The 13474-nt window shown below is 40.1% G+C and overlaps 1 protein-coding gene across 2 annotated transcripts in view; it reads right to left on the bottom strand.

Moving 5' to 3' along the window:
- Positions 1–692: 692 nt before the first annotated feature.
- NHS (NHS actin remodeling regulator) overlaps positions 693–13474 on the bottom strand; it is a 345687-nt gene continuing 332905 nt past the window's right edge. For both annotated transcript variants that reach the window (XM_055337849.1, XM_055337850.1), the window contains exons 6-9: positions 12344–12475; positions 8371–11355; positions 7749–7875; positions 693–4772 (exon numbers count right to left, since the gene is read on the bottom strand). In XM_055337849.1, coding sequence (XP_055193824.1) covers positions 4163–4772; positions 7749–7875; positions 8371–11355; positions 12344–12475 — 3854 coding nt within the window. In that variant the 3' untranslated portion in view covers positions 693–4162. The remainder of the gene's footprint in view (positions 4773–7748; positions 7876–8370; positions 11356–12343; positions 12476–13474) is intronic.

Below are 13474 nucleotides of genomic sequence, written 5' to 3'. Positions count from 1 at the left end.
TACCTCATGGAGAGGTAACATAGACCCGAGAGCCAGATTTACAGGGCTTAACCCCAGCCCCAACAGTTAGCCGCTCCTTGGCTTTGGACAAGTCAGGTAATGGCTCTGTGCTTACCTTTCCCCATCTGTAAAATGGGCACAATGTGAGGAGTCCACGAGTTTGAGTAAGCAAAGCACTTATAACACGATCTGGCACATAAATTTATGTAAAAAAGGGTACATGACATTATTCAGTGGCATATTGTTATATGTATATCGAGGCTGCCCATCTTCGGAAGGAGGCACAGTCTGAGTATCAGAAGCAAAGCAGGTGAATATTTTAAAATAAAGCGATAAATCTTTTCTTGGCTCACAGAGGAGCTACGAGGAAAGTATAGTAGAAACTGGAAATTTATTCTTTCTCCTCTCAAATACAAAATGAGATTAGAGAGGCACCCGGCTGGCTCAGTCAGTAGAGCATGTGTGATCTCCCGGTTGTGAGCTCGAGCCCCACGATGGGTGTAGAAATTACTTTTTTAAAAATGTAAAAAAAAAAAAAAATACCTCCCACAAAACCCAAAATGAGATTATTTTTGCTTATACTTTTGTTATAGTAGTCACCTTCCTTTATGTCCTGGTCACTATAAAACACGTGCTGTTTGTGAAACCCCAAGAATGCAATTACATAATTCAAGAAAAACCAGTTGTTTAATTGCAGTCACGTTTATTTGCAGTTTCTATACACACTTTCTAGGTAATCAAACTTTTCTGGTACATTTTTTGAGGGGTTCACAATGAAACTGTCACCATTTTTACTAAAAATAAATACAAGACTTAAAGTGGTTGCACAGCTCTAAAATATACAAAGGCTTGAATTGAATGTAAACGTTGAAAACATCTTACAAAAGAAACCATTTCTGCAACAATTTAAAAAGTCCATATTTACAAATATTACAAAAATACAAAATGGATGCAAGTCCATAAACCATTGTCTTTTTGGCCAGCATGAACTGGTTCTAGTACCAAAATAGTTACACTGTAACCTTCTTTATAGTTTTAAATCTTTGTCCTGATCTAGTTCTCTAAATCTGCCATCACTGCAGCAAATGTACTCACTCACTGACCTTTGGCAAGAGCAAACTGTGTTTTGTTTGCTACAACTAGTCCATGTCCTCTACTTAGCCAAAAACAAAACAAAACCCACCAAAAAATAAGGAAAAAAATTTCCCCCACAAAACATAGATATGTTATATAAACATAAAAGAACAAAAAATTAGCATCAGTGCAAACAACAGAAGAAAAGTTTGGATTGATGTTTTTCACAATACCTAATGTGTGTACCCTGCTTCAAAACGGCAGTGATGTTGAAGACAGCCCTCTAATTCTTGGTTTTATATGCTATGTAATAAAGCCATGTAGAATATTCCAAATTACTAAGGAATTCCTTACTTTTTTTTTTTACTCAGTTTGTTACTCAATACTCTTTCCACAGTGAATTTAAAATCCATCATTATTTGGGTTATTTTTTTAAATCTATGAAGTATAAAATAGAGAAACTCTGCTATAGATTTTTAGAGTAAACAAAATAAGTAAAACTATATTATAAGGGTTAGTTCTGTGATCATTACATATAGAAGGAATTTTATTGCCTCACAATTCAAGTCAGTATGTATTTTAAAAAATATATGGTACCGTTACTTAAATTGATGTCAATAATAAAAAGGTGACATATTTATTAAAGCCAATTCATGTGTTTCCTAGTCAAGATTTAGAATCACTTTTAAAGCCCACATACCTTTCTTTACGCTTAAAAAACCCCTAACTACACAAAAGCCATACTGCAAACGAACTGCTTTTATGAAAATTACAAAAGATCACCTATTGTGACTGGAAATGACGGTTTCTTATCACATTTGTCTAAAAACTTTATTTTTAAAATTTTGCCAAGTGTACTTTTCAAAGCATGAGAAAAAGTTCTTCATGTTCCCATGTGGTGTCAAACCATGCTGGTTTTTTTGACTAATGGGTTCCAATGAGAAATGATGATCCATTTTTTTCAAACCCCCAAACATTTTTCTTTTAATAAAAAGTATAACACTTTGTAAATGTTCAACTGTACCCTTTACCCGGTAGCTTATCTATCCCAGCACAAGCACCCACACACCCACATCCACACACGCACACGTTCTCCCTCCTCTACCCCGCCACCCCCAGCACCCATTTTACATACAGGGATGACAAGAAATTAAGAAATACAATTTGATAGTGAAAACAAATAGAAGAAGCCAGACTTTTTTTTTCTTTACAAACAAAAAAACAACAGCAATCAGATTCTCTAATTCTCAATCTATAACATCTTAGAAAGTGTTTCTATTGAAAGACAGCATCCTCTTAGACCAGGCTTTCTCCTTCATGTTGTATGATTTAAACCAAAGCCACAAACCCCCTTTCACACATCCTACTTTCCCAAATACCACTTGCATAAACTTAAAGCCAGCTGCTTATCAATTTCTTGGTAACTCTGGTCTGTTCTATCATTCTAATCACATTCTATTCTTTTATAGGCCATATCCCTTCTTAGTTCTCTCTACTTTCTACCTTGTTCCATTTAAAACATATTCTAAGTACATAGCTGCTTATATTTCTGACATATCATTTCAAACATTAGTATCAGTTCATGTTAAAATCAGAGGTGTAAGAACCATTTGCAGATTTCAACTTGTAACTACTTTTTTTTCAGTTTTAAGACAAGAAAATTCAAGTAATTTCAAGTAATTCAGCTTGTTTCCCTGCCTTCATTTTATCAGAGCACTTGCCCTGACATTTCCTTTCCCACCCACCACCCTCCCCTTTTGCCATCAAGCAGATATAGTAAAATCAGACAAAAACTCATTTGTATGTAGCATTGTGAACCAGAGCTGTTCCCCATTCCCAGTTTAACAGTGAATATAAATAATGCATATACACATACCTATTTCCCAACTATATTGTTCACAGTGTCATTTCTGTTACTTTTTAGGTAGCATGAATCTCATCAGCACAGAGAGAAAGCTTCACTGAAAACTCATTGCAGGTACTTACTGATAAATCAATAGCTCTGTGGCATGCTTATATTTTATTTTTGTTAGTTAAAGAACCTGGAGCTAATTGCTAAACTGTTTAAGGAGTGGATAGTCATTAGATTATGACTATTTATGTCCCCAGTAGCCTAATATAAAACATAACCTAAAATTAACTATTGTTTTCCCTATTCATTCTCTTTAAAGCAATCCATTGAAAAATTAAGTCTAAATGACACTGTCAAATCTGTTCTCCAGGGCTTTGTGTTGAGAATGATGATTTTTCTGATTAAAAAAAATCAAAAGCATGCTTTTCATTCTGTCCAAATTACCACATGGCAAATCATAGCCATGTGTTACTATTTGCTTGTTTGGTACTGCAAATTGTCACAAAAATGGTTAGGTCTGAATTCGTTATTTTAAATTAATCACATTTCAGTATATGACCTCGAGATTTTCTTTATTTCACCGGTTTAAAATTCATAATTGAGGTTTATCACTCAGAAAATCATATTGGTGGACATTTAAATATGGTATTTTATATGAAAATGGTATTCACAGAATACAATTATTACACTTTATTTGTTGTGTTCTATAAACAGTTGGTGTGTGGTAGATAATTGGCCACATGTCCACTCATCATTGATAAATCTATTTACACATTTTTATCAAAAATATGGTATTTACATGTGTGTAGTTCTTTCTTCTGAATTTTGTTTTAGTTCGTTTTAATGTAAAAAAATACCAAACCTCCAGAGTAATTTCATCTTCTTAAGAATTATGACAGTGAGGGCTTTGTTTTTTGAATAGGCAGCTCTGGGAAAACTTTTTCTAGGTTTCATGAAAAGCAGACATTTTCAAATTCTATATTATCAAAAGGAATGAGATTGTGTAAATCAAACTAAGCTAAAGAAAAATATGAAAGACAGTGCAGCTACTTAAAAACATGGAAAACAATCAAGAAATACCATCTTCCATTTCCCCAGCAAATATTTAGGAATTTGTTGGTAAGCAGTGATGGTACCCCATGGTGTGCTGACTTCTCCCCAGTCCTCTGTTCTGTTCCTACATCCTCATATGACTAAGGGTTCTGGCCTCTGACAGCCAGCTTGGCCCTGGACCACCTATGTTGAGCTCTGGGAGGATCGGTCATCGTGTGGGCTTCCATCAGAATTTTCTGTCTCACCCTCAGAGATGGCCTGCATGGGTGCATTGTACAGCCTGCAGCGGACGCTGTAGCGGCTGCTGCTGGCCGCAGGGGGAGCTCGGGAGCGTCCCACCCTTGCTGCTGCTGAGGTGGCAAAGTTCTTTGAGGAAAACCCTTCTGCATTAACTCTTGGGGAGCATGGAGAGAGTGGGGACAAAGCCTCGGCCCCAGGTGCCCCCTGATGGGCCTCCTGGGTGCTTTGTGGGGATTCAGCTGTGAGCTCTCCAGGAGGTTTGGGCAGGATGGGACTTTTCAGGATCTCAGTAGCAGACATGCGGTAACTAGAATCTGAGCGACTTCCTTTCTTGAGGAGTAACAGCTTAAACTCTTCATTCGATGTGTTGGACTTTTTGGCATTTCGGTAGATGAGGCCAGGAGACCTCTGGCTGTTTGGGCTGGTCACGCTGCTGTTGGGCAAAGTGACAGAGCCAGTATTGCTGCTGCTACTGCTGCCAAGAGAAGCTCTTGATTTGCTTCGAGCAGACATATCCCCAGAATCTTTTCTTCCAAGTACTTTCCTCTTCGACCTTTAAAGAAAAGGAAAAATCTCGGTCCACATACATTTTTACGAAACTAAAAGTATTAAGTCACATTCATGCACATGCACACGATGAGGAGTGAGATACTTTCCTATCCCTTATAGCACTCATAGCCTGAGGAAAATTCTCCAATAACCAGTGGATATAAATTAGGTTCTATAAATGACCATTTCACATAGTGACTAATGTGAAGGCTAGAGGTTCTAGAGGAAGACTTATTGGGATGTTTTACAAGAGTATAAGAAAATATTGCTGTCTGATTTCCAGTTAGAGTATAGGCAGTGATGGAGTGTGGCTTTCTCTTATTAAATCTGTCTCTGCATTACAGATAAAATGCTCTGATGTCTGAGGTTGACTTCCAGTGAGTACCAGAAGAGCAAAGATGATAGAAGTGTGGATGGGACAGGATTAGCCATAGGTTGCTGGTGGACAGGTTCAGGTGATGGATATGTGTGTGTGTCAGGGGAAGGTACATTATTGCTTTTCTGTCTACTTTTTAAATTTCTCCATATAAAAAATTTCTTACGTGACTTTTTAAATCATTCAGTCCATTTTTGGCTGTAAAGACAATTTTCCATAGCTGCTTAGTAACGTCAGCAGTGTATAAGTAAGCCAACTTTCTGTGAGAAGCTAAAAACCTAGGCTACCTCTGGAGCTCTTAAAGCTCTATACACTGCAAACTCAAGAAAACAAGGTTAAAAAAATAAAATCAGGTGTCATCCACAAAAAAAAGAAAGAAAACAAGATCATTCTTGTCACTGTGTAGCACATAAATAAATCCTACACAAATGCAAATCTAAGATTACCAAGTTCAGTAAATCTACCAAACATAGGCATCCGTCAATCATATTATTTCTTTTGATAAGTAAATAGGTGTGACTGTAATGAATCTTTAGCATGATTCAGTACATTGATAAATATTGGCAACGTGCTTTTACCAACCTAAAAATCCATAGGGTAGAGAAAATATCAACTTTGTAGTTGGAGAGCAGCCTCATTTTGATTCACTGAAACCTTTGTGGTTGTTATCTTGCATATGCCAGTGTCTGGCACTCCAATACGGTAAGAATTTCAAACTAACATTTGCTTTTAGCATCTATCATATTCTAGACACTAAAATGTTATTTTTGCATCAAAATTGAATATGTGAGCTATAGGTATCTTCACTAACAGTCAGGGAATAAGTGGAGAAGTTTTAACTGACAAGACTGGATAAGAAGTGGCAGCACTGAGATTCAATTCCAGATGTTTCTGACTCCACTACTTATGTTCTGTTCACTATTCCAGATACCAGCATTTGGTCCTTTGGGGTAAGAAGTTGGCTTTTTAACATATATAGCATTTTAGTGACTTGTTGTAAGATAAAGTGGGGTAAGGGAAATATAATCAGATCTTAGACTACACATGGAGCAAAGAAAAAATAGACTAATGATTCTTTACTTTCCGAGTGGTAATGTGTGCCTGCTAAGGTATATACACACAGAAAGTGGTTCTGATGGACTCCTTTTAAAAAAGCTGTTGAAGAGCTGTGCTCCTTCTTTATGAGAAAACTACATCAACAGAAAATGCAAGTTCTCTTTGAAGGTAGAATTCCAGGGTCACCTGGGTGGTTCAGTAGGTTAAGTATCTGCCTTCAGCTCAGGTCATGACCTCGGGGTCCTAGAATTGAGCCCTGTATCAGGCTCCCTGCTCAGCAGGGAGTCTGCTTCTTCCTCTCCCTCTGCCCCTCCCCCATCTCGTGCTCTCTCTCTCTCTCTCTCTCTCTCTCTCTCTCTCTCTTTTTCTCTCAAATAAATAAATGGTTTTAAAAAAGTAGAATTTCCAGGAAAAATGACAAGCTTCTTGCAAAAAACTTGCTTTAAGAAGTGTGACTTCATAAGGTAGAAAAGGCAGTTTCCAAGTTGTGTCCCTTGGGTGTCCCATGTAGGTCACCAAGGCCTAGTGGAAGAAGGTAGTCGTGGTTGTGATAGGAGCAGGCACAATGGGATTGGATAGCTCAGTCTAATATGGGTTTGGTTGCCAAGTACGAGTTCCTGCTCTGTTCATCAGTCACAAATTGTAAGGAGTATATATTCTTGCAAACATGGCCCTTGATCACAGGGCACAGAGGGCAGGTAAGAGAATGTGAATGGGCAGCCTGGACATAAAAATGTCCTAGAAAAACAGCCCAGGGGACATCTTCTGTTTGTGGGATTTGGAACATTAATTTTAGAGCAGGGCCAATGTTATTGAAGAAGTTTAAGTTTTTGGGGAGCCTGGGTGCCTCAGTCAGTTAAGCATCCTCCTTCGGCTCAGGTCATGATCCTGGGGTCCTGGGATGGAGCCCCGCATTGGGCTCCCTGCTCAGCAGGGAGCCTACTTCTCCCTCTCCTTCTGCTGCTCCACTTGCTTGTGCTTCTCTCTCTCTCTCTCTCTCTCTCTCTCTCTCTCTCTAATAAATAAAATCTTTTAAAAAAGAAGTTTAACTTTTAGGAAGAGAAAAGTAAAAGGATCAGTGATTAGTTATGAGCTATAATATGCGCAGGTTTATACACTGTCTTGTCTCAAACTTGGGCTCTGACTGTTGAGTGAATCAGCTTGCATCTCTGCTAGTGTAGGATTACAGCTATGAGCATTTTTTTTTGGTTCAAGAAATTATTTCAGTCACAGATTATAGCAGAGTTTGAGCTTTTACTCTAACTTACTTAACCACATATTGTTTTCAAATGAAAACTTGTTCCAGGATGTCTTTCCTATGGAAAAAAAACCTCTCCATTCAGTTCTTAAGGAAGTCTTTCAAGTGAGGTTGAGCTACATATAAAGGCTCAAGTTCCCCAAAAGAAATATAAGACTATCAGTTTAATGTGGAAAACTAATCTTTCTTTGCTTTCTTGCTGAATGTATCACGAATACACAGGCTTTCCCATGTTTGCATTTGATGAGATGTACTGAAAGAAGCAAAATTTTTGGTATTAATTGCCTCACCTGTGAATGACTGCAAACAAATCTTCAGTTGTACGAGGTTTGTTTGGAGACACAAACACACCTTCTGCTTCAGCCTGAGAGTCTTCACTAAGTGGCGAAATCATAGAGTCATCACTCGGTGACGATTCTTAAATGAAGAACAAAAGTATCTTTAGGAAGAAGTTACCAAGCATGCTGCTGTGTTTCCCTGGCTTAAGGAATCAACAAACAACAGTTACCTTACTGCTGTTTTCAAAAAGAGAGATTATCTGTCGCAGCTCAGTCTTTCACTAACAAAAACTCTTCTCTCAATTGTTTTAATAAAAAAGTGGAGGGAGGGATGCCTGGGTAGCTCAGCAGTTGAGCGCCTGCCTTCAGCTCGGGGCGTGATCCTGGAGTCCCCGGATCGAGTCCCACATCGGGCTCCCTGCATGGAACCTGCTTCTCCCTCTGCCTGTGTCTCTGCCTCTCTCTCTCTCTCTCTCTCTCTCATAAATAAATAAAAATCTTAAAAAAAAAAGTGGAGGGAAACCAACACCCGGGGCTGTACTGTGTTAGAGGGAACACAGGAAAGAAAAAAAAAAAAACGTAATGATGTGCCACGAGACACACTTCCATGGTGACAAAGGCATCAACAACTGACCTTTCAGTGAAACCTCGTCCACACTTCCTTGGGTCTCCTCTGCTCCGCTGTTATCAGAGGCACTTTGGGCTGAAATACCTGAAGCGATATTTTCTTGCTCGGAACATTTTTCAGGGCATGAATTTGCACTTGATAGCTCTGCTTCATAGCTGATATTCCCAGGCACTTTGTCATGGTGGCGGCTCATCCCAAGTTGATGCTTAAGTTGACTGCTTATGTCTGTGGGTCTGGTTGGTGAGTTTGACTGAGCTGTGAGCACATCCACAGACTCAGGGTGTGCGGCTCCCTCCCAATCTGCAGAGGATGGCTTTTGCACTTGTGCAACAGCTCCATCTGGACCACCTCCATATTGTAGTACTTTACCATCCAAATCATTTGGGTGGGCAACAGAGACCATCTGAAATCCTTCTGTGGGAAAGTCACAATTTTTACTTGGTGTGTTTTCTGGAATAGGCTCACTCTCCATTTGTATTTGGTCTTTTGTCACACTTGAATCTAGAAGATTGCTACCAGCTGAGGTTGTTGCTGTTTCTGGGTCACAATGATTCTTTACATCAAAAGTACGTTTTTTCTCTAACTGTAGTTTATCTGGTCCCATCTCAACTGCAGAGGAGTCTAAAAAGGACAGTATGGTGTCTTCAGTGGAATACTGACGTGATACTGATTTCTTAGCCATGTGTGGCTTAATCTTACCTGGAGACAGGGCAGCCATTGTGAGAGTGCTGTCCTCCAAGTAGGGGAGATCTGTATTGTTGCCCTCTTTTGGCTTAACTTCTTCAGATTTACTGATGGACCTCAAGTTAACAGATTTCAGGACCGTTGGTGTGATTGCAAGGGATGGTGGAGGATTTGACCGCAGTGTTTCTCCTACTGGGTTCTGTTTACTATGAGTAAAAACATGCAATGGGTGACGGTGGTGGAATGGTTTATTCAAGACACTATGAAGAGCACTTAGGTCAAGATGGGTAGGAGGTATAATTGGAAGTTCAAGGTCTTTACTCAGTGATAGAGCTCCATCTTTTAAAGAGGGCTGCTGTAGTGAGGATTTTCTTTCTGGAACTTTCGGTTTTCTTTTGCTACCTCCAGGAGACAGTGGGCCAGAAAAGAAAGCTGTAGGGAAAGAGGAGGTCGGTGTTTCAGACTGGCTCGAGTAGCCACTTGATGGAGATGCCAAGCCTGCCAGCTTTTCTGGTGAAGCCAGTTTAAACTCATTGTCAACAGAAGGAAGGGATGGGGTGGTGGCTCTTGATTCTGACTGGGATGTTTGAGATTCAGAGCTCTCTGGAGACTTGATGCATTCAATAACTGTGGTACCCGTAGCAGTGCTTGAATTGGATAAAGATCTGTAAGGATCATTTGTTTTCAAGTCATTTAGAAGCCAGAGATCTGCATAGTGAGTTGATTCAGCACCTTCATCTTTGAATGGTGGAATATCTGAAGCATCTAACTGAGGTTCCTTGATACCATGTTCACTCTGGTTCATCCAAGAAGACTCTTGCTTGATGGCAAGGTTGGCATTTTCCATTAGAGAAGGCGTGTTGGAGAAATCAAGAGGCAGCTTCATTTCCCTGGAACTGTGAGGCAGGAGCTGGCCACTGCTTATCTTTGGTTCTTTCTTCTCAGAAATGTCTGCATTTCCATCGGACTTCCTCAAAGATGAGCTACGTTTAGGTGGGGTCGGCTTTGCCTTTGGTTTCCTGAAAGAGATGCTTGGTCTCCCCTGCCTCCCGTGGTCTAAGTAGTCCTGCCAGGTACAGTCCGGAAGAGTCGGAGGAACCCCAATGCCCTGGCCATTCTCTGGGCCCAGGGCTGCATAATGACACACATAGCTCTTATTACCTTTAAGACCACAGTCAAAGTGCATGGAAGTGTAGTATCCTTCTGTGTCCACTGAAAAGTGAGAGCTAGTGTCTGCTTTGTCTGATGGAGACTTTTCCAGAAAGCTGTCATAAGTGGCCATGCTTGTGAAGCTCGGGCAGCCCAGGCTATCTGCCTTGGGGCGCTCAGGACTAAAATCCTGGCGGCAGGAGGCATCGTGATGGTGGTGTAGGTAATTCCACTCACTGTCACTGGTGTTGCTATTGTTGGGGTCATCCAGCAGATCCGCCACAGTGGAGGTAAAAGAGTTTGCCCGGTGGCCTCTCACTTTATCCAGGTTGTCATTGTACTGCTCTGTCACGAAGACATTGGCATCCTCATTAGCATGAGGGGCTGTGTTTAGTGACAACTCTGAGTCACAGTGTGAAGAGCCAGTGAGGGGAGGAGAAGCTGCAGGAGGGATTGTCTCTGAGGTCTGTGAGGGGCATGTGGAGCTGCTCCCACTCCAGTTGCCACTGGATGACTGATGGTCATCTTTCTGGTCCATGTGGCTGCTGAGGAGGACACCCGCTGTGGAGATGCAGTGGATGGGGCTCCCAAAGGTGTCTGAGTTGGAGGAGATGTCACAACTGCCAGAGTCAGCAGCCATTCGGGACAGACGTGACCTCCCTCTCTCATTTAACTTGTGCTGGGGGCTGTGAAGATGTTGAGAACAAGCCAGACCCAAAGCAGGCTGGTGTTCCTGTGCACTTGGGCTGCTGGGGGCCTCACTGCAATCATTAGGGGTTCTTTCTTGGTCGCCCATGAAAGGCTCCCCCTCTTCATATGCTGAGGGTTTAGCACCAACTTTGGGCTCAGCATCCCCACTTCTGTTGCCCTCCCGGGGAAGGCTCCGAGATCTTGTACGGCTGCTCACTGCAGTTGTAAACATGGTGTCACCTTTGTCAGCCAATGCAGAGATGTTGCCAGCAGAATGAGAAAGGGAAGCTGCTATGCTTTGACCCCTTTGAGCTCTGATTCTCCTTCTGGATGGAGCAGCAATCAGGATATCTTCGGTTTGGCACTCTGAGTCCCTGGTTCCAGACCTCCTATTGACAGTGTTGGAAGGGTCTGGATTTGTGTGCACAATCACATTCCTTTCCCTGGCCACAGGGGATTCATCAGAATCTAGGGCACATGGAAAGCATAGTGAGATATTTTATACATCAGCAGACTAACAGACATTCTAAGAGATGTCCACAAATCTGGGTGCTGGCATGTTGGATCTTTCTCTTTGAGAAAAAAAAAAAATCAGCATATAAAATTAGGAGAAAGTTAAAATGCTCAGGGGAATCTATCCCTTTGCCTGTCTGTCGCTCTCTGTATCTACATACAGACACACACACACACACATGCTAGAGTGTGTGTGTGTGTCTGTGTGTGTGTGTGTGTACTAAGAGAAAATGTTTTTAGGTCTTTTGTGAATTCTCTCTCTTCACTATCAAATTACTTTGCCCCAATAAGTGACTACTATTTTTTCAACTAAAGTCCATTTTGTCTTTCTGACCACTATTTTTTTTCATTTTGTAATACATGCCCAGTAAAATAAAACTCTTACAGTTCATTATAGGTAGTAAAAGAGATGCTACAATAATAATTATGATAATAATAATAAAACATAGGAAGAGATCCTAAACACATGGAACAGAAAAAAAAGGAAAAAAGTCATAAAGGGTGACATGTTATCAGTATTCAATATTTAATTGAATATGCTTGAAATTTACCTTTTTAAAATAACTAATGCCATAAAAGTATATCTCTCTTCAAATAAACATATAATTTTCTAAAAGTAATCTTTCATTGATTCTTGTTACTTTTTATTCATTATTTCCATCTTAATAAAACTTAAAAAAAACTACCAAAATAGTACATTTCAGCCAGAAGACCTGAACATGAATACCTAAATCCGTAAGGTTAAATCTTCACAGTCAAGAACAGAGATTTCAGAAAGTCATGCCACACAGCTTGCTGAGCACAAAACAAGTACACACCATTTCAAAACCTTTACAAGTTACAACACTATTTTTAAAGAAGCTGATTAAAAGGCCGGCTTCCATTTCATCTCCTTCTAATTGACACCTGAAAAAATGTTAACTATAACAGTTTTATACCACACCTATTTCTTGTTGGACTCTTCTGGGGATACCCGAGATGGTTTTCCTCCTCCTCAGTTTTCGTCTCCGCTGTAGTACGGATTGTGAATGAACAAGAGAGCAGCGTATACTAGCCTCTCTGTCAAAACCAACTCCTGCAACCCACAAATAGGTCTCATTAGCCTTTAGAAATGGCAAACAAATTTTCATTTGCTTGGAACACAGTGATATTTATTGATTGGAAGTCAAGGAAGAGTTTGGATTAAGCCCGTGAATAAATATAAGGGAGCCCTTATTCAGCTGTTATTTAAATTACTCTGCAGTACATTAAGCTTTACTTCTAAATGCAGCTCTGCGCAACAGCTTGCACTGCCAAGAGTAACAAGCAAAGGAGGAAAATCAAAAGAAAGAAGAGAGAAAAATAACATCAAAGAATCATGCTCATACAGAAACAGCTCCTGAAGGACTTACAACCTTTAGTTACTACTATTTACTGGTCTATTTCTGGGCTCTCTGAAGCTGACTTTACATAGTAGATCCAGAGCCAAAAAGTTAACCTGAATTAGTTCAGCTAACATATCCTGACCCATTTTTCCATTAAAAGCATCTTTGTGAGTTTTTTTCTCTCTGCTCACTACACCCCAACCCTACACACAACACACACACACATACAAACACACATACATATACTCACACACTTCTGTGAGGAGTAAGTAGCCTAGAGATTTGTTTTTAAATCATCACATAACTTTCTACTTTTTTCTACTGACTCAGTTGGACACTTTTTGGTTTGGCACCAATGTGGTATCAATATGAAATAAAAACACAATGCAGTCCCCAGTTCTGTATTTAAGTGGATCTACTTTCTCTATCAGCTATAAATGAAGCTGGAATTCCCAGTCTTTACAATGAGTGTCTGTTTGCTTTTATAAATACAGGGACCAAACCTTGATACTTGTTTGTTTCTCTCTCCATAATCACATTATTGATATACTACATGCAATGCAGTCTTATCAAAACTAGAGTGGTGAGGAAGGAGGTAAGGAATTCACACTCCTGTCTGGCACAGGCATGTGCCATGGATTTTTCAGAGTGGGCTTTGCCTCTGACAGTCATCATGCCAAAAGTACATTGGAATTGGGTTGCCTCATCAT

The sequence above is a fragment of the Nyctereutes procyonoides genome, unplaced genomic scaffold, assembly GCF_905146905.1.
Source record: "Nyctereutes procyonoides isolate TBG_1078 unplaced genomic scaffold, NYPRO_anot_genome, whole genome shotgun sequence".
Classification (NCBI taxonomy): Eukaryota; Metazoa; Chordata; class Mammalia; order Carnivora; family Canidae; genus Nyctereutes; species Nyctereutes procyonoides.
This window is presented reverse-complemented; position numbering and strand designations above follow the sequence as displayed.